The following is a 19745-nucleotide window of genomic DNA, read 5'->3' on the forward strand; positions in this document are numbered from 1 at the left end:
TCATCCCTTCTCCGTGATGTTTGCTGGATGATTGAGAGGTGACAATGGTAGACATCTAGCGGGGATAACCTCGGACTAAGATTGATTCTTAGTCCGAGGGGATAACTGATCGATTGATAGTTGATCAGTTATCGACCGGCGAAGGCAGAGAAAAATATCATAATTAAAAGATTTTATTAAAAATAATAAAAAATAAAAATTGCGATGGAAAAATAGGGATTTATCGTAGAGAGGTGGAAAATTAAGAGTAATATATTTTTTTAAATTATAAGTCATAACAAAATAAAAATAAAAATCTTGCCAAAAAAATTAAAGCTTATAATTAACAAATAAAATATAGGGGTTGATCGTAGAGGGTTGAAAATTTAGGGTTGTATGTAATTTTTAATGTTGTATCATAAAAAAATAAAAAATAAATAATTTATCTAAAAATTAAAAAAAAATAGGGGTGGACTACCCTTACCATTTAGTGGGATGAAAAATAGATGCTGTTCGATTCTCAGACCTACCCAATATGCATAAAAAATTTCATGAGAATCGATCAAGCCGTTTCGGAGGAGTATAACTACAAACACCGTGACACGAGAATTTTATATATTAGATTTCTTTTACGTTACTTACGTTTCGTAGTTTATGTGTGGTCTAAAGCAAACTCGTTTTTTGAAGTAAAACTTCTTACACACGCTTGACTTGGGGAATAAGCCGGTTTAAGCGTGACGGGGGGTGTTATGAAAAGTGTGCTCGTTTAGGCGAACAGAGCAAGAGAGAGCTACAAGCACACATTTCTCTCTTTCTCTCATAGCCAATTTCGTCTCGTATACCTAAAACACAGTGCAGGCCTATTGCTAAAGAAGTTTTACTTCAGTCATGTGGTCTAAAGCACGCTATTTTTTTATTATAAATGATAGTTGTAATAAATAATACGTAATTGACGTAGATAGTATTATCTTCAAAAGTTGGTAAAAATAATTAATAAAGTAGAATAAAACTTATTTTAATTTCAATGAAAAATCTAACCTTAAATTTAAAACTTAAATAAAATTCAAATAGAATGTAAGCCCTTCAGACTATAATCTGTTTACTTAAAATTAATTACAAATATTTTACATTTAAGATACAACTGTTTATTTAAATTTTAATTGCAGGTAAAGTTTCTTTCTTTTCTTTGACAGATATTTTTTTTACTGGCAGTAACATAAGTCCACCAATTGTTATAAAAATTCCAGCCACATAAAATGAAATAGAATATCCATACATATTTTTAAGTATACTAGCCACCGGAGTACTTATTAAACTACCAACACCTTGAAATAATAAAATAATACCGGTGGCATTTGTCAAATTGTCTAAACCATACAATGATACTAACACCATACTTCTTAAGGAGGCGACACACGAAACAAAGAAACCGAAAATAAAACAATAAAAATATTGATAATATAAATTGAAAGACAAATCCGAAGCAATAGTGCTAACACCAGACACTAAGATTGCAAATATAAAGACATACAGTGGGTCAACATAACAGCCAATGACCCCTAATGTCAATCTACCAACAGCATTTGAAAGTCCTATCACACTTACGAATACAGAACAATGCTGAGGATCTAATCCTTCTTCAACAGTTCTATCATGTATAAATACGTATGGAATCAAAAACCCTATATAAATGAGAAAACCAGCAAGACATAAAAATAAGAACGATCTTTTTTTTAAAAGCTTGGTATCCATCATTGTTGCTAGTACTCTTCTAGCAGCTATTGTAAATACACCTCTTTTTTCTTTTAGATCTACAGCTGTTGCCGCTCTAGATACTGCTAACTGATATTCTAATCCAGTTTTAGATGTAACCGTACCCATTTTACTTTTTTGATAGGCTGGAAGTTTGTCTAGTTTGCCATAGTAAAAGACATCATCTCGATACATTGGACGAGACTGAGGTATATGTTGATCCCAAAGACATAATCGTCCGCAACAGCCAGTAGTCTTAGGTTGCTCTACAGTTACTGTAACTTCAACTGTCTTCTTATCCTGAATACTCGTTTTGGACATAATAGATTGAACTTGCTTTAACTGTCTTGGACTAATGCCACCCTGGGGAGCATTTGCTGTCAAAGTCAATTTAGAAACTGCACCAGTCGACGGACCAGGCTGAGCATCTGATGTTACTTTACTATCATCCACCACCGCAGCAGCAGTCGGAAAATTCAAATTGGATACGGCACAAAATAAACGCTCCGCAGCTGTAGGTACTAACCCATCTGTTTTGGTACGAGACACTGTAGGGCGTACTGTAGCTGTTGATAAGCATGGTAAATACGTAACTGTACGCGTGGGGTCTTCTGCTGTCTTTGTCACTGTGAATGAGAGTAACGGTTGAAAGGTCATACCTAAAAAATAAATTGCTCCAATTAGTCCTGAATGTAAAAGTGTCGTGCTACGCCAGCCGGCTAACTTAACTAAATAGGTATTTAAAGGAAAAAAAACCATGACGCCTATGCTTGACCCGCAAGTTGCTATGGCTAAGGCTAATGAACGTAGTTTTTCGAAATAAAATCCTACAACAAGACCCGCAGACATATTAATTAAACAATAGCCAAAACCTGCAAAAAAACCATAAAACATGCAAAGTGATGGATAATTAGTTGAAAAATATGATATAAATAAAGAAAATGAACTGAGAACGGACCCGGACATTATACATGCTCTAAAACCAAAGCGATTGATAAATGCTGAAGCCATAGGACCGGCAATAAAATAAATAGCAACTGCCAAAGAATTTACGAAAGCTATAAGCGAATCTGAGACGTTTAAATCGTTTGAAATATCTTTTAATAAACTTCCAAAAGTAAACGATACACCATCTAATATAAAAACGCTTAAAAATGAAGCTATAACCACAACCCAACCCCATCCGCCTTCTTGGGGTACTACTATTTGTGCGGCTATTTCAGTTTCTTCTCCACCTTCAAGATTATCGGGTCGGCTAACTATTCTGCTCGGTGTTAATAAAACACTTTTTCTCGTTTCATTTTTTATAAGAATTGGCTTAGGAGGCATTTTCTTGCATATGAAATTTATTTAAATGTCATCTTTTCTTGAATCACATGAGACACTAAAAACAGCGTGTATTTGTATTTTAGCGAATTCTTATTATATATTATAACCTTGAACCACGAAAATAAACCCTTTAAAATTGTTTTAAATTTAGTAAATATAATTCTTGAATTAAAAATAGGTATTTACTGTTTTTACAGTTATTAATAATATTTCAATACTGATTTCGTTAATAATTCGAGAAACTGCCTAGCAGCTACTCGACGTGTTTTAAATACATAAAAAGTCTGTATATTTTAGCAATGTAACAATATAGTATTTTACACTATAAAAAACTCTATTCATTTTTATTTATAGTATATAAATGTTATTAACATTTAATATACTGTATAAAGTAAAGAACACACTAAAAATAATATAAATATTTATATACGAGATACGACTTAATAATTAAAAGAAATTTTATTAATATTTTCGGTAAGCGTAAAATAACGATACATATTTGTATCTTATTATTAATATTCCGATATGGTTTGTACAATATATTTAATGTTGACTAAGATACGTGATACATTAAAAAAAAAATACGAGTGTGCTTTAAACCACACGACTGAAGTAAAACTTTTTTAGCTCCATCTAACTTATATCTGCCTCTCAACTTCCGTCCGCCTCACCCGATCACACTTTTCGTAACGCTCTCGTTACGCATTCACTAGTTTACTCCCCAAGTCAAGCGAGCGTAAAAAAGTTTAAAAAGTATGTGTGCAAATCACACACGGTAGAGGTAAAACTTTTGAAAATGAAACGTAGCTTAGGAGTGATTTTTTTCACCGAAAATATAAAATACTCTATGTAATGTATTTCATTCTCCTGTCAACCCATGCAACCTATATAGTCATTGTGTCTCACATTTATGTCTTTCTTTCATTTCAAAAAACTTGTATTTTTCTAAATTATGACGAACTATAAATTATACACATTTATTACTTTTTAATTGAAACAAAACTTTAAATTAAAATTTTATTAAAAAATTATAAGAAATATTATTACTTATAATAAATTTACATATTATATGTAGTTTTATGATTGTGTTAACTTTATTTTATAAATATTTATTTAGAATAACTAACAGATGTTACAGTAGTAGCCTAGTAGGTACGGGAACAGTGCAATCTAATCTAATACCTTTAAACGAGCAATTCTTGTATATATATATATATATATTTAAAATCTGAATCTCGGAAACGGCTCCAACATTTTTAGGAAATGCTTTATCCATATTTTTTGGCAATGAAAAATTGGCTATAATATTATTAGAATACGAAGGTAAATTTTGCATTTGTCTTTAAGGTTGCTCAGGTGGGGAATCGGTCGGTCAGGACCGATCAAGAAGACCCTGGTTCAAATCCTGATATCTCCAGATCAATTATTTTTTTTCCTTTTTTTCTAATTGCATGCGTGGTTTTTTATTTTTACGCATTTTTATTCACGCAGGTACTAATATATAAAACATAAAGTAACAGTTTGAATTATTTACAGTATAAAAGAACCTTGAATTCATTTATTATGTAGTACGTTTATAATTAGCGAAATAATAATAGCATGTAAATATAATTAATATATAAAGTTTAAAATTTAAATACATTTTTGTGCATTTTGCAGTCGAACACTTGGACCTTGGAGCAGCAGTGCAGTGCCCTCCTTATAGCCTCTACTGGTGACAAGAGGGCTAGTAGTGCTGGTACATTTTTTGCCTAGAGAATCGGCATAGCGATTAAACAGGGAAATGCTGTCAGCATTCTTGGCACAATTCCACGCGGACATGATTTGTACCATAACTATCTGTAAATATTTAGTTCTTAAGTTGTGAATTGTAAAGATGTATAATATTTTGTAAAATTCAATTTAAAAAAAAATATATTTTTTTTATCGCTTTTCCCCCACTGAGCTAACGTTTCCCATTGGTTATCTATGATCATAACCACAGAGCATAGTTACAGAATCATAACTCTAGACTTAATATTATCTGGAGTCGTGTTAGACTTTAACATTTGAATTGACAGACTGTTTACGTCCCATGATTTAACGAATTTTGGAGGGAAATCACACATAAGTCATTTATAAAAGTATTTTTACTTATATTGTTCCATATAAATATTATAAATAAAACAATGTCGCAAACAACACTTACAAACTATTTCAATAGTAGAAAGAGACCTGCTTCAGACGACATCGTAAGTTCTAAACATAAAATTGCTCACATTGACCGTACGGTAGAGCCTCTATTAAAGGTTAAAAAAAACTTGATATCAAAGGCCCGTGTTCAAGGAACTGTGAATGATATATGCAACAATAATACCAAGCAGATAAATGAATTACCAAACAAAGCTCATGACGAAATCAAAGAGATTGAAGTTGTACAAGCATCAGTACAGAGTAATTTAACAGATAATCAAAAGACTGTAAGTGCTTTTTCAAAGAAAGTGAACGCTTCAAATATAGCTAAGAGCAATGAACCCTCCAAAATTGAGACTGTTAATTTGGCAAGAAAAGAGCTAAGTCTAGGAGATATAAAGAAGAAGCTAGCTGGCAGTAGTAGATTGGCTGAATTGAGAGCAACTGCTGATCGCCTTAGTAAGGGCATGCAACAACTTAAAGAAGCAACTGAAAAGAAAAATTTGCATGAATTTAGGTCTATTGATGTGGACATCCTTCAAAGGTAAAAAAACCTTGTCATTTCATATTGAAATATACCAATTTAAAAATTTGTTTCTAGATCTTGCTTGTGGCTCATTGGTTGAATTTTATTTTGTCCTAACTGTGTAGAAGTGTCATTTACCTTATGAAGAAGTATAAGGTTTGAAAATATGAATTGTTAGAATGGTTTTTTTTTTATTACATATAATTTTCATCATTCAGCCTATCTGCGGATGGACATCCACAAGTTGGTGCCTAAAATGGCATGAACTTATGTGTGTTGTCCATAGTTATCACACTGGTTCATGGCATCAGGTTGGTGACTGTAGGGCTGGCTTTGTCGAACCAAAGATGCTGCTGCCCATCTTCAGCCTGTGTATTTCAAATCCAGCAGTTGGATGACTATCCTGCCATCGGTCGGCTTTTTAAGTTCCAAGGTGATGTTGTTGTTGTTCACGGGCTTTTTTCCGCAACTCGACGTCATGGTGTGCCTATTTTGCGTGATTGGCTGGGGGGCACTTTTCGTGCCAGCCTAGCTCCTTGAGGAAGCCTAGCAGACCCTTCACTTTGCCGACGACTTTCTGGAGCAACCTCGGTGTCCCGAGGTGTGAGATGTGCCCTGTAGTTCGCCACACCACTGCATTCCAGCAGGATATGTGAGGCCGTTTCTTCTACCTCCATGCACAATCTGAATAGGGGGCTGTCTGTAACACCTAGATTGTGTAAGTGCTTGGTTAAGCAAGGTTCCAAGGTGATAGTGGAACTGTATAATCCTTTAGTCACCTCTAACGACACCCATGGGATGAGAAGGGGTGGCTATATTTTTTTTACCGTAGCCACACAGCCTACATATAATTACTTTTGTAATATTAGTAATACTTCAAATACCGTTAGACTAGTTGCTGTAGTGTATATTTAGTTATTTTATCAATTTAAAATTTGTTTCAGTCCAAGCAAGAAATCAGTAATTCACAGTGATCTGGTGTCACCTAAGAAGGAGACAATTCCCCAAGTTTCTCAACAAAGACCCTTAATATCTCCAAGAAAAGTTATTGTGAGCCCTGTCAAAAGCCCCAGTAAGGTAGGTTATTAATTTTTATTTCGTATCGCTTCAGCCTGTAATATCCCACTTCTGGGTACTGGTTCTTCTGGTCTGGCCTCTTTCCCCATGCAGGAGAAGGATCAGAGCTTAATCCACCACGCTGCTACAATGAGGGTTGGCGGATATATTCCCTACTATGAGTAATGATTGCTATCAGGTGTACTTGATAAAAACCGGGACCGACGGCTTAACATGCTCTCCAAGACACAGTGGGGAGACCCATAAGGACTGCACAAACACCCAGACCACGGCAAACACCTGTATGGCCAATACAAATGTTTGTCATGTGCGGGGATCGAACCCACAACCCCCAGCGCAACAGGTACAATCCATGGCTGTAACCGTTGCGCCAACACGGCGCCAACGGCGTCCAATTTTTATTTATTATATACATTATTTAAAAACTAAAAACAAAAACACATTCTGTGTTGACAGTTTAGATTTTATTATTAGATTAGAATTTAACATTGAAATTTTCCAATAAACTTGCAGGTACCAGCATATATAAGACACGCTTCCCTTGCATCATCTGCACCTAGCTTACAGCTGCCCCACCATTATAGATTCCTAGCTGAGTTATTCCGTAGTATGGAAACGGCTGTTTCACTTCTATACAATAGGAAGGAGAAGATTACTTTTAACAAACTGAAGCCTTCTGTACAAGAGATGCTGAAAAGAAATTTCACTGAAAAACACTTGGCCCAAATTAAACATTTGGTGCCAGACTTTTACAATTTTGAAATACAAAAAGTAAAAAACTTCAGTACATCCTCACACAAAGAAACATATGAATTAGTAATATCTCCTAATTTCCCCAATGACATTAAAACAATCAACCCATTGGTTCAGCTAGAAAGACGAAGATATTTTTATGATACACTGTTGCAAGTTGTTAAGAAACATCATGCACAGTTTTTGGCATCACTTGACCCTCCAATCGATATTCCAGATAACAAATTGGTTCGTTGGCACCCTGAGTTTGAACTAGAAAAAATTCCAGAAATTGAATGTGCTAAATTACCTGAAATACCAAATGCTGAGAAATATTCTTCAGCCCAAGATGTTCTTGCCAAAGCAAGAGAACTGTTTAAGTGTAATACAAAAATGGAAAGAGCGTTGGAGAAACTTGCTCAGGCTAAAGCAAGAGGCTTAACAGAACAAGAAAAAGAAGTGACAGGAATAAATGACATTCCACAAATGAAAAATGCTTCAACTCAAGCATACCAACCATCATCGAGTGGTGTACAAATTTTAAATCCTGCTCTTCGCAATTTACCAGCAGCTCTACTGGAGAAGGTCAAGGCAAAACAAGCAGCTAAAGCACTTGAAGCTATGACAAGGTCAACAGACCACGACGAAAAGTACTTTATCTACAGTCGGCTTCCTGACCTCGCTAGAACTTTAAGAAATATATTTGTGACAGAAAGGAAGAATGTATTAGCTCTAAATGTAATATTATCAAAATTAGACAGCAGTTTTAAGTCTAATGTGTCTGCTAGTAATTTACATCGAGACATCAAACTTCTCACTGAAGAAGTCCCAGAATGGATTAAATTACATGACATTAGAAATACTACTTATTTGAAGTTAGATAAAAACACTGATTTGAAAGTCATTACTTCCAAATTAGATAATGCTGCTGCTAAATACAAAACTGATTAAATCTAACAGATCAATGACTGACTATCTATTAGTTATAGTAATTACTTTCAAAATAATCATTTTTAGGAATACAAATGTATTATTAATTAGGTATATTTATCATGTTTGTCTTTATTTAAGTAGTGTTAGTAGTAAGGAATTTGACATGAAATAAATTAAGCTTATTTTGACATGTAATGGGAGAACTTTGCTTATTTTGATTTTTAGAGGCTACAAAAAATAATCTGAACTGACCATATAACATTTGTTAATGTTAGCCATGGTGAATGTGAAACTATTTTAAAATAATTATCATATTGTCTCTTTTCTCTCTCGAAATTTTAGATCATTTTTAGTTAAATTTAACTCAGTGGTACTAAAAAATGTCTTCTGCAAAATCTTCCATCTTAAAACAGATATTATGCAATTAAATAATTATGATGATAAAAGTTATATAATTCCGTTTCTTTTGACATTACGAATTTTGTTGACATGTCTTTATTTATATTTTTATTTTAAGTACATATTATAAGTCATCTTTTCTAAGTCTCTCTACATACTATCTGAAAAGTTTTATTTTTTAGTTCTAAAATTTTGAGTGTTGCATTAAAATTCTTTAAGAATTCGATATAATTTATTTCTGAAATTGGACACTGTCTAGTATTGAATAGTTTGTTTTGCTAGCTCTTTAACAACAATTAGTAAGAATCATAAAATATCACATGTTCACACAAGTAATAAACAGTAAAATTGTTTAAAGTATACAAATTAATATTCATATATTAATTATTATTGTTAGTTATAAATTAAGACCACCTCTTGGTAAGATTTTAAGGTTTCATTGATGAACTACATGGTAAATAAAAGAAAATTTGATGATTTATTGATGATCTTTATTGCACTTTAAAACATTTGTAATTTTTTATTTTAATATGTCTACAGCAAGCTTATCTCTGAAAAAGATACCAGCCTACCCACAATGTTAAATGATGTTTAAGTGTTCAAAACAAATAAATGTATAATACATTAGTTCTCATTAAGTAACTCATAATTAGGACGTCCTTCTTTATATCCCTTTAGAAATTCTAACAATATTTCACCAGGCACTAAGTATTGGCTCACTGCAGGATCTTTATACATATTTTGTATATACTCTACCTGAAATAATTTTCTTATTTGTATTAAAACTTAATTAAATAAAATTAAAATAAAAAGTGCGTGCATACAAAGTACACATGTCAGAAGTGAAAATTCTTTGACAAACTAAATTTTAAGTCTCATTTATATTTATACAAATCTAAAGCTTTAGATTCCCGTTCCAGCGCCATCGACAAAAAACGTTGCCGTTTCATCCGTAAAAATTTTACCCTCATGCGCCTACAGAAGTTTCACTTCAAAAACAAATATTATACAGTACAAACTTAGGGTAAAAGTATTTAATTTAATTTTTCTTCACAAATTACTTAAATTGCAGTTTGGTGCAAACCAGAGTAATTGTTATATATATGTATTATTTCTAGGTATGTTTATAAAAAAAAAATAGTTATAACAGTCGGCTGTTACCTGTGACACAAGCGTTAAGTTGCTTACCATAGGAACAGACAACCGTGTATGTTATATGATATTTATTTATTGATATTTACAGTTACTTTCCTCCTATAAGGATTGAAGTTTTTTGGCCTATTTAACTGTTTGATAGTTTAAATAATTGTTACAGTTTAGCTTATTGGACAGACCCACATAATTTTCAGTAAATTATAATTACAGATATAAAAAAAATACAAACCAGTAAAGGATAATTTGTTGCATTTATATCCAAAAGTTTAAAATTATCTTTAATGATCATTATCCGTTCAAACCATGGCCAGATGTTATAATCGGCATATCCTGGTTCATTTCCATCTAAAAATGTGGTACTGCGACTTTTTAATTGGTCTTCGATGAACTTCAAAGCCTTGTTATATGCAGCAATTACCTCATCAGTAACGGAATCCGGCGCTAATAAATGTTTGTACAAGCATGCCTGAACCTGAATAAAGAAAAGAATATTTAGTTTATTTGTAACTGCCCCTAGCGGTTTCGGAATATCGGGCTAAAAAGTAATCGGAGTTATTAAGGGTCTTAAGCTATCTACATCCCAAATTTCATTACAATCACTTTTGTTATTTTTGCGTGAAATAATAAATATCTAATCTACCCATCCTTACTCATAAACTGTAATTTATAATATTTTATGGAGTACTAGCTGTGCCCGCGACTTCGCCCGCGTGGAATTTTCCAAAAAAGTGATTGTTTAGTTCCCAGAGTAATAAAATAAATAAATTTTTAAAATAAAAGTAGCCTAAATTACTCTTTATTACATCAGCTAACTGCCAGTGAAGGTCCCGTCGTTTATTTGTATAGATATATAATATAGTCAGCGTCAAACGCAAATCGAAGAGCAGGTCGTAGTAAAATAGTCTTGCATTCTATGTTATCACTTATCAACACTAAGAAATGTCGCGTATTTCCCAGTATGTACGTTGTACGATCTTACCCCATGTGCAATCTTACCCGAACGCACCTTATCTTTAATACATTTCAATTCGTATACGAAAATTATTTTGCTAATTAGACCCGTTGGTATTTAAAAATGCTTACAGGTCCTATAGCTTCGACGATTATTTTGTCGAAAGCTTTCTTGACTGGATCTTTAGGTAATAACGGGCGTTGCGTATAAACCTCGTCTAAATACTCTACTGTTACTAAACTTTCATAGATGCATAAATCCTCTTCAATTTCTATTGACGGTACTTTAGCTGAAATAAAATAAAAATCAAGCAAAATAAAAAAAATTTAAACATGCCACTGATGCCATTTTCATTTAACCGAAATAGTGACGATAATATTTATTTTTAATACATGTAATTAAGCTTCAATAATATGCTGATTTACATAAGAAGTAAATATTGTTTAAACAAATTATCTGTATTCAAATACATATACTTTTTTAATCTTACCAAAAGCACTTTTTCTTGTTAACCATTCCGGTTTTTCCTTAAGGTCAATGTTCACAACTTCATAGTCAATTTGCTTAGCGTTTAGCGCCAAAATCGTTCGTTGCGCGTAGGGGCAGTATCGCATATTGTATACTCTTAACTTCCCATTATACGGTGGAAGAGGATCCCCTATAGAAAATGATAATCAAAAAAAAAACTTAAAAGTCAATAATATTGATAAATTCATTGTAGATAAAATTAACAAGAAATATTATTTAGGTTATGAATAAATTAAAGTAGTAAAAAGCTACGCAATTGCGACAAAAAATTTATTTTTAGTGGGTGTGGTAGCAATTTTCTTGTTTCAGTGACAAACTTTTTTTGAAAACATTTTAGACTATTATTACTGTGTGAGTAATATTTTTCAAGGACAATAATAGAAATTCTGTTAAGTCAATAATTAAGTAAGTAATTATTAAATGTATTTAAAATCACTAATTGAAACTATTGACATACAGGTAATAAAAAATATTATTATGTACCTAATGGATCGATTTTTTTATTTTATTTTGTACCAAAAGTACCAACGCATTTTTTTTTGCGATCCTTAGTACTGCGATAGTAAAGTATGAATAATGAATATATGGGAAAAAGTATTTTTGTAATAAAAAAAGAGAGCACTTACCTTTCTTTAAATGTTTTGTGTTGAAATTAATCGCGCCTTTAATTGTTTTTGCGGCCATGTTACTATACGGTAAGACGTATTGTACCAGTTGACCAAGCGGAGCTAACAATTTATATGAAGTTACCACGACGTGCATAACAAAACTGAACATGGCCTATTCACGCCAACGTTAGCAAGTCGTAATTATCTTGAGTGCTGCTATTTTCAATAAAATATTTATCCACGAATACTGTTATCTTTATGAAAATCGTATGAGTGTTAACAAATAGTCATGACTTGCATTATATATTATCTAACAGCTATGTTTTAGCTTAGTAAACAAGTATCTACAAATACCTACTGGTTTGGAATAGGTACAAGCCTAGTTTTTTGTTACATTTAACGTACATTAAAATCCATAATAAATATTAGGTACCGTCGAATTGTTAGCAATCATTAACCCTTACCAGCCGTCACCGTAATATTCCGTGTTTTAATGTTAATGCCTGTGGCGCTTAGCCCGTAATATTACGTTTTATTTTTTTCATATCTATTTCTTAACTAGGTATAAAAAAATATGAAGAAATTTTTATAATATTTACAATACTTCAGAATGTGTACTTTACAATAATCCAAATTTAAAACAATAGGCTTAACATTCTAATACATAAAAATGCAATCTAAATGCAATAATCAAATTAGGCGCTTTTACAACCCTAACACAGCGCCGAACCTGTAATTTTACGTAGGCTAGTGATGCGCTAATAAAAACTAAATAATAGAGAAGGAATTCTTTTGAATTATTATCTTGTTAATACATGTCTAGACTATAAATTAATTATTTAATGTGTTTGGACTCTGGCGGTCCGAGGGAATATGATAGCCCGTAGATTCGCCTGATGCTCCGTGCCAGTAAAAATAACTTTGTTTAAGGCATATTGCCAATCGTTGTACGCGAGCAGTCTATGGGTGAGTTATACTCGTCGGGCCGCCAGAGTCCTGCGTGTTCAATATAACAACATATTTAGGATGCTACTGCGGCTGCATCCACATTGCTCCGCGTCGCTTATGTTTGCCGAAGCTCATATGGATGGATACGATGCACTAATTCATAAAAAGGTTGGGTCATTATTAAGACAGTTGAGAGACAGCAGCAATGGCATACTCAAGTTGATTGCTTCACGCACGGATTGTCCGATCCAACATAGGTTGATGTGCGTAGTAATAGGGAAAAGGTGACTTCTTGTTCTTTTATGTATTTGACATTGCACTGTCTTTTAAATAATTTCTCAATGTATTAATATTTATTATTATTTTTTTGTTTATTAATTAATTATTTTATTTAATAGGTCGACTTTGCTTATTATTGGTATTAATAAATTATTGACATGAATTCTATTTAATCGGTTATGAATATTGTATATTTGTGTGTATTTTGATATAATTTTCCTATGTTTTATTTTGATTTTTTCTCTGTTTCTTAATTATGTTTGTATTCTGCTGTTTAATTTTATGGACTTTGTCTGAAATAAAATTATTATTATTATTTAAACATCTTATTTGAATAATGAACCACAATTAAAGACAATCGGTAGAAAACTACGAAACCAAAAAATATATAATCTTGATCTCGATATTATTTTGGGACGTCACTAATACAGTTACTGCCCGACGATCACTGTCCGCCATCATCGTTATTTTCCGTGCGGCGCAAGCGACACGGTTGGCATATTTGTTTGTAAGCATTAGTACCATAGATAATACACTTAAACTAGATTAGTACCTGCAGCGCCGTCCCCGTAATAACACGTTATCTTCATGTGCCTAGTGCAGTACAACATTATGTTGGACGACGATGAATGATTAAATATATTTCAAGGAGATATTAAGTATATACTTATTATTAAATAGCTTTTATTTTTTTGACTGACTTCAAAAAAAGGAGGAGGTTACTCAATTCGTCCATCTATATATTTTTTTATGTATGTTCGGGGATAACTCCGTCGTTTATGAACCGATTTTGATAATTCTTTTTTTGTTGGAAAGGAGATATCCCTAGTTTAATACCATAATAAGAAAACCAGGATCTGATGATGGGATCCCAGAGAAATCGAGGGAAACTCGAAAATCCGCATAACTTTTTACTGGGTGTACTGATTTTGATGATTTTTAATTTAATCGAAAGCCGATGTTTATCCGAGAAATCTTTGATAATGCGTGTTTACTTGACTATTTTTTCGTCTACCTACGTTGTATTACTTGTCAATATAATTGAAGTCGGTTTTTCTTCATTTGCCTGCAAACAATTATATAATTTATTTATGAGTGTTTTATTTTACATTAATCTATATATCCTCCGTTCCGTTCACCGTGGCACAGGTAGATTGTACCACTGATGGTACTGTCAATATACATATAACTACTTGCCCATTGGCACGAGCTCCTTTATAGGTTTAAAACAAATTCGTACGATGTCGCAGACAAAAGTTAACTATATGTGTAATATCGATAAAAATTATTCAGATGTCCCATCACTTTGAAATTATATCTAAAGTTGTCTGGCTCTGGAGGCACGATTACTGTGACAAAATCTGGCTGGGAAAGGGTTAGACTGATTAACGTATGTTTGAAGATTAATTTATGTGCGGTACTATACTTCATAAAGAAATTAAGCCTTTGATTAAAATTTTGTAATTTTTATTTATTTCATTACTTTGTTTATCGATAACTATACTTTACAACACTATGCAAAATTGTACCTAAAGGTTGTTGGCGCTACAGGCACTTCACGCGAATTATGACATGGCGGTTAAAGGGTTAATGATATTTTGACACTTTTGCTATTCATTTCAAATTTCAAGTTCGAGACCATTTTTAACTCTTGAGTATTACAATTGGCTCGAATTTTAACTCGAAGATTTAAAAATCGTCTCGAATTTTAACTCGAAGAGTTAAAAATCGTCGGAACTTCTCCTTTGACCAACCCTGAATACTATACCTATCCAAAAGAGCACAGTAGATTCAGGGTTATTAGTTTTTTAATCATTACATATTGTAATGAATTAGACCATGGGTATCAATAAAACAAATATGAGTAAATATACAATATAGGTATATACAAATGTTAGAATAAACGTGAACAATAGTTAAAACGCCGTAACACAAGAATCCAGCTTACTAAGGAAGAATGGATGGAACATGGGAACAATAGAATAAGCGATTCAGCATTTTGATTGTTTTACAATTTAATTATTAAAATATAGTTTAAAATTAGTCTTGTATCAACTATCTCAAAGAACAGTTACTTTTATTTTTAATTTAATTGTAATTTCATTTTATATTTTGAATTAAAAAATATTGTGAATTTAAATAAAATTGTTTCTAAAGGCTTCCATCGGTCGCCATATCATAACTCAATTAGTGTAATATTTTTTTAAAGAAGAAAAACTGGTCATTTCCAAAGATGAATTTTCATTTTTATAATCGCCTAATGCAAATAGCAATATATTATACACAGATTAGTATAGAAGTATATAGCTAGCTAATATTATAGAATTTAGATGATACCTATCCTATAAGTTTAACTATTATTACTAGCGTAAGTAGTACAGCTACTCAGCTAGTACGCTAGTAATAGTAACTCAATGATGTAGTAAAAAAACGTAAACAAAAGATAAAATTCACAGATTACAGTCACTTACTCACTCATGAATGAATGAATTTAGAATTAATGGCTTTCACTAGTGCTGGATAGCATCATAGCACAGATGATCTCGCCAAGGTCACGTAAGATGGAGAATTTGGAGAAGACACGACGGAGATTGTTCGGTAATTTAGAGGTTACAACGTCAATAGAATTTTGAAGACTGCCAAAATAGTAGGTAGTTTAGATCAACATCAACTTATGAACCTAAAACAACACAAGCACTAAAAATACTAGGCACACAAACAAGAATATTGTTAATAATTTATATACAAATACACTATGCTAGAATAATCACCTAATATACTTATTTATAATTTAATTCTATTACGCTTAATATATCTAACCAAGAATGTACAATAAGGACTAAATAAAAGCATAATAAGCAGACAATATTTATAGGACGGGGGATTTCAGGAAGAAGGACATCAGACAGACAGGAGTTTGGGAAAGTTGAACAGGATATGGGGTGCTGAACCTTCGTCGAGGCCACATCCGCACAGTGAGCGATAACGCACCCTAAATAGCAAGCTATTTTACTCTTTGCCCTAAATTATGCTAAATGCACTGGAATACATGAGTGAATATGACGCAAGCGACAAATTGTTGATGTTACCCAGTGGTCTGCATGTCTATGAAGGAACAAAATTGAAGTCGGTTTTTTTCGTTTGCGAGCAAAAACAATTATTTTCAGTAGAGATCATTACACAATATTTAATAACTATTAAAATCAAATGATGCTGGTGAAATTCAGTAATTAATCAGTTGCAACACTAGTATTTTAAAAAAAGACCTAGAATAATTGTTTATGAGATGTTTCGTAACAATTCGTAAAATTATGTGGTGTCATGGGACACCGGGTAGGAACAAAGTTCCTTCGGATAGTATAGAAGCAACACAATTAAAAAAAAAATGTTGAATTTTATATATATTTTCTAGTTCTTGATTTTTTTTTAAATTTTGTTGATTTGTTTTTAATTAAGTAAGTACATAAAAGTATTTAGGAAATTTAGTAATTTAGAAAATATCAAATACCGTAAAATAAAATAAATCAAACAAAATAATAATAATAATAATGATTCAAACTAATAAGTGAACTAAAAAACCTTATATGTCTGTGCAAAAAACATATCTTTATTTTTGTCAACAGTATAAAATTACATAAATAATTAAAAAAAAAGTTTACTAGTAATATTTTAGTTTTACAAACGTCATATTATACAGTCGTGTGACTGATATTACGTCACTTCCGTTATATATTTTTCTTACGGTTTTAGTATCACATTTTTTTTCAGTTCGGTTTTTGCTGCCTTAATTGCGTAAACTATTTTTCGATCAGTTTAAAACATTAGACCCACGTGAGATTGACGCTGAATGTAATAGAGATTGACGGGAAATGATAAACTTTTCAAGTATGCTATAGTTAATTTATTTAAATTAAATAAAATGCAAAGTAAAACCTAAATGATTATTATAGCCATTTTAAATCATTTTTGAGGTTATATCTCCCTCTCAACTTCTGTTCGCCTCACCCGATCACACTTTGCGTAACTCTCTCGACATGCATTCACCAACTTACCTATTCGGCTACTCCTCAAGGCCCCAAGTCAAGCGTGCGTAAAGAAGTTTTACTTCCAATAATTGTGTTTGCTCGCAAACGAAAAAAAAAACCGACTTCAATTACATCGACGAGTAATACAACGTAGATCGACGAAAAAGTAGTCAAATAACTACGCGTTATCAAAGATTACTCAAAAAGTAGTTATCAGATCTCAATAAAATTTATATGTGACCACATGACAAACATCAGCTTTCGATTGAATTAAAAATTATTAAAATCGGTACCTACACCCAGTAAAAAGTTATTGCGGATTTTTAAGAGTTTCCCTCGATTTCTCTGGGATCCCATCATCAGATCCTGGTTTCCTTATCATGGTACTAAACTAGGGATATCTCCTTTCCAACAAAAAAAGAATTATCAAAATCGGTACATCCAGTAGAAAGTTATGCGGTATAATACAACGTACGTCGACGAAAAAAGCGTCAAGTAAAAACGCATTATTAGATATAACTCGAAAAGTAGTTGTTAGATCTCAAATAAATTTAAATGGGATCAATTGACACACACTACCTTTCGATTAAAAGAAAATTTGTCGAAATTGGTCCACACGGTCAAAAGTTCTGATGTAGCATACATAAAAAAAAATACAGTCGAATTGAGAACCTCCTCCTTTTTTGGAAGTCGGTTAAAAATATTAGTAATAAATATCGATTTTTCTAATTAATAATATCGATGTTCCGATATTTTGTCAACAGTTCTATTCTACGACATATACTACAAAGTCATATATTTACAGATATACTCTTTGTAGATTTGTATGACGTTTAGTTATAGCTACAATACCTATATACTAATCTGTGGCAGTTGCTGTTGCTGTTCGTTTAATTTTCCCAAAGTATTTGCATATTACTAAATAGAATAATGTCAGAAAAACATTTGCAAACAGGTATATAAGATTTTTAAGATCTTTCGTAAAAGTTTGCATTTCTTTAAAGTTTTATAATTTATCTTCGTTTTGCAGGTGATGACCTTCCAGCATATTCCGGAAAATTACGGTTGTTTGCTATGAGATTCTGTCCTTATGCTGAAAGAAGTGTACTCGTGCTAAATGCTAAAAAAATTGAATATGATTTAGTTTTCATCAACTTGGACCACAAGCCTGAATGGATCTTTAATTTCAGTCCAAGAGGTATTACTTTTTATTCATGAAAATTTTACTCTGTAATTTAATCTTTGTAGCATTTATCAATTGTAATGTTTTTTTTTTTTGTTAGGTGCTGTTCCTGCTTTGGAATATGAGGCAGGAAAAGGCATATTTGATAGCACTATAATAAATGTGTACCTTGACGAGAAATATCCTAATGTACCATTACAGTCATCAGACCCACTGAGACGGGCTGAAGATAAAATGCTTGTGGAACAGTTTGCCTCTGTAAGTTAATGAAAAAATAACATTCCAATCTACCAACTTAGTTTGATTTTATTTAATTTAATACGAATTTACTTAAATCAATAATGATTAACTTTCCCTGATTAGGCTCAGTCTGCATACTATACTGCTGCTTTCAATACTCAAGCACTCCAACCCAACATGGTGGAAAATTATCATAAAGGACTAGAATTATTGCAAAAAGAAATTAAAACTCGTGGAACTAAATTTTTACATGGTGATGAACCAGGGCTAGTTGACTATACTATCTGGCCATTCTTGGAACGATTTGAAGCTCTTCCTCTGCTCGGCCAGGCTGACTTTGCCATTGATAAGTCCAAATATGAAGTTTTGGTAAGTAATTTACTAAAAACATTGTAATTTATGAACATGATAAGAACAACAATGAAAAATAATGATAAAAACTTTCTACTGAAAATTACAATTTACATTTAAGTATTCAAGTTCTCTCTTATATGAAGTACCTATTTTTACTTTTAAATGTATTTTATTTGTATGTAGTCCAGTTTAAATCTGCAATAGTAAGAAAAATAAACAACAATATCTTTAAGATTTTCACGTCTTAAACCAAAATATAATTATACTAAATTAATAAAAAATTTTGTAGACTAACTACATGGTGGCAATGAGAAATGTACCAGCTGTCAAGGCATATGCTTTAGCTCCGGATACTCATGCCAAATTTACTGAATCTAGGAATAAGGGGGATGCTAACTACAACATGTTAGATTCTAGTGCAGTTTGTTGCATGCGCCCAAGGAAGAAGAAGGAATAAGACGAGAACTACTCAACAAATTCACTTTGTATCCCAACTTAATCCTCAAAACAAAATACTTGTCAAATTTGATTTTTGGAAAAAGATTTGAAAATAAAAGTGCAATATTATATTTAT

General features: G+C 32.1%; 4 protein-coding genes across 4 annotated transcripts; 2 read left to right on the forward strand and 2 right to left on the reverse strand.

Annotated features, from left to right (window-relative positions):
- Positions 1-1128: 1128 nt before the first annotated feature.
- Positions 1129-3060, reverse strand: LOC123659394 (monocarboxylate transporter 6-like). The gene has a single exon (XM_045594609.1). The coding sequence runs from the start codon at positions 3058-3060 to the stop codon at positions 1129-1131; it is 1932 nt and encodes a 643-aa protein (XP_045450565.1).
- Positions 3061-5137: 2077 nt separating this feature from the next.
- LOC123659504 (DNA replication factor Cdt1) lies at positions 5138-9125 on the forward strand. The gene is made up of 3 exons (XM_045594717.1): positions 5138-5776; positions 6703-6835; positions 7349-9125. Exons 1-3 carry the CDS (start codon positions 5229-5231, stop codon positions 8516-8518), a joined length of 1851 nt encoding a protein of 616 aa, XP_045450673.1. The 5' UTR covers positions 5138-5228; the 3' UTR covers positions 8519-9125.
- Positions 9126-9368: 243 nt separating this feature from the next.
- LOC123659506 (pyrimidodiazepine synthase-like) lies at positions 9369-12337 on the reverse strand. The gene is made up of 5 exons (XM_045594718.1): positions 12161-12337; positions 11497-11664; positions 11138-11295; positions 10284-10526; positions 9369-9655 (listed from the first exon to the last, which is right to left on the reverse strand). Exons 1-5 carry the CDS (start codon positions 12309-12311, stop codon positions 9524-9526), a joined length of 852 nt encoding a protein of 283 aa, XP_045450674.1. The 5' UTR covers positions 12312-12337; the 3' UTR covers positions 9369-9523.
- A 5892-nt stretch (positions 12338-18229) lies between these two features.
- On the forward strand, positions 18230-19740 carry LOC123659928 (pyrimidodiazepine synthase-like). The gene is made up of 5 exons (XM_045595093.1): positions 18230-18349; positions 18425-18592; positions 18678-18835; positions 18941-19186; positions 19461-19740. Exons 1-5 carry the CDS (start codon positions 18325-18327, stop codon positions 19626-19628), a joined length of 765 nt encoding a protein of 254 aa, XP_045451049.1. The 5' UTR covers positions 18230-18324; the 3' UTR covers positions 19629-19740.
- The last annotated feature ends 5 nt before the right edge of the window (positions 19741-19745 follow it).

The sequence above is a fragment of the Melitaea cinxia genome, chromosome 14 (genome assembly GCF_905220565.1).
Source record: "Melitaea cinxia chromosome 14, ilMelCinx1.1, whole genome shotgun sequence".
NCBI classification, from domain to species: Eukaryota; Metazoa; Arthropoda; class Insecta; order Lepidoptera; family Nymphalidae; genus Melitaea; species Melitaea cinxia.

Excerpts from the sequence above, each read along its gene's own strand:
- LOC123659928 (XM_045595093.1), top strand. The coding sequence starts at position 18,325 with ATGTCAGAAAAACATTTGCAAACAG. Across the intron at positions 18,836-18,940 it reads TTGTGGAACAGTTTGCCTCT|GCTCAGTCTGCATACTATAC; the intron begins GTAAGTTAATGA and ends TTCCCTGATTAG. Across the intron at positions 19,187-19,460 it reads AGTCCAAATATGAAGTTTTG|ACTAACTACATGGTGGCAAT; the intron begins GTAAGTAATTTA and ends AAAATTTTGTAG.
- LOC123659506 (XM_045594718.1), bottom strand. The coding sequence starts at position 12,311 with ATGTTCAGTTTTGTTATGCACGTCGTGGTAACTTCATATAAATTGTTA. Across the intron at positions 11,665-12,160 it reads CACAAAACATTTAAAGAAAG|GGGATCCTCTTCCACCGTAT; the intron begins GTAAGTGCTCTC and ends CATTTTCTATAG. Across the intron at positions 10,527-11,137 it reads TCGTCGAAGCTATAGGACCT|GTTCAGGCATGCTTGTACAA; the intron begins GTAAGCATTTTT and ends TTCTTTATTCAG.
- LOC123659504 (XM_045594717.1), top strand. The coding sequence starts at position 5,229 with ATGTCGCAAACAACACTTACAAACTATTTCAATAGTAGAAAGAGACCT. Across the intron at positions 5,777-6,702 it reads GATGTGGACATCCTTCAAAG|TCCAAGCAAGAAATCAGTAA; the intron begins GTAAAAAAACCT and ends AATTTGTTTCAG. Across the intron at positions 6,836-7,348 it reads CTGTCAAAAGCCCCAGTAAG|GTACCAGCATATATAAGACA; the intron begins GTAGGTTATTAA and ends ATAAACTTGCAG.
- LOC123659394 (XM_045594609.1), bottom strand. The coding sequence starts at position 3,060 with ATGCCTCCTAAGCCAATTCTTATAAAAAATGAAACGAGAAAAAGTGTT.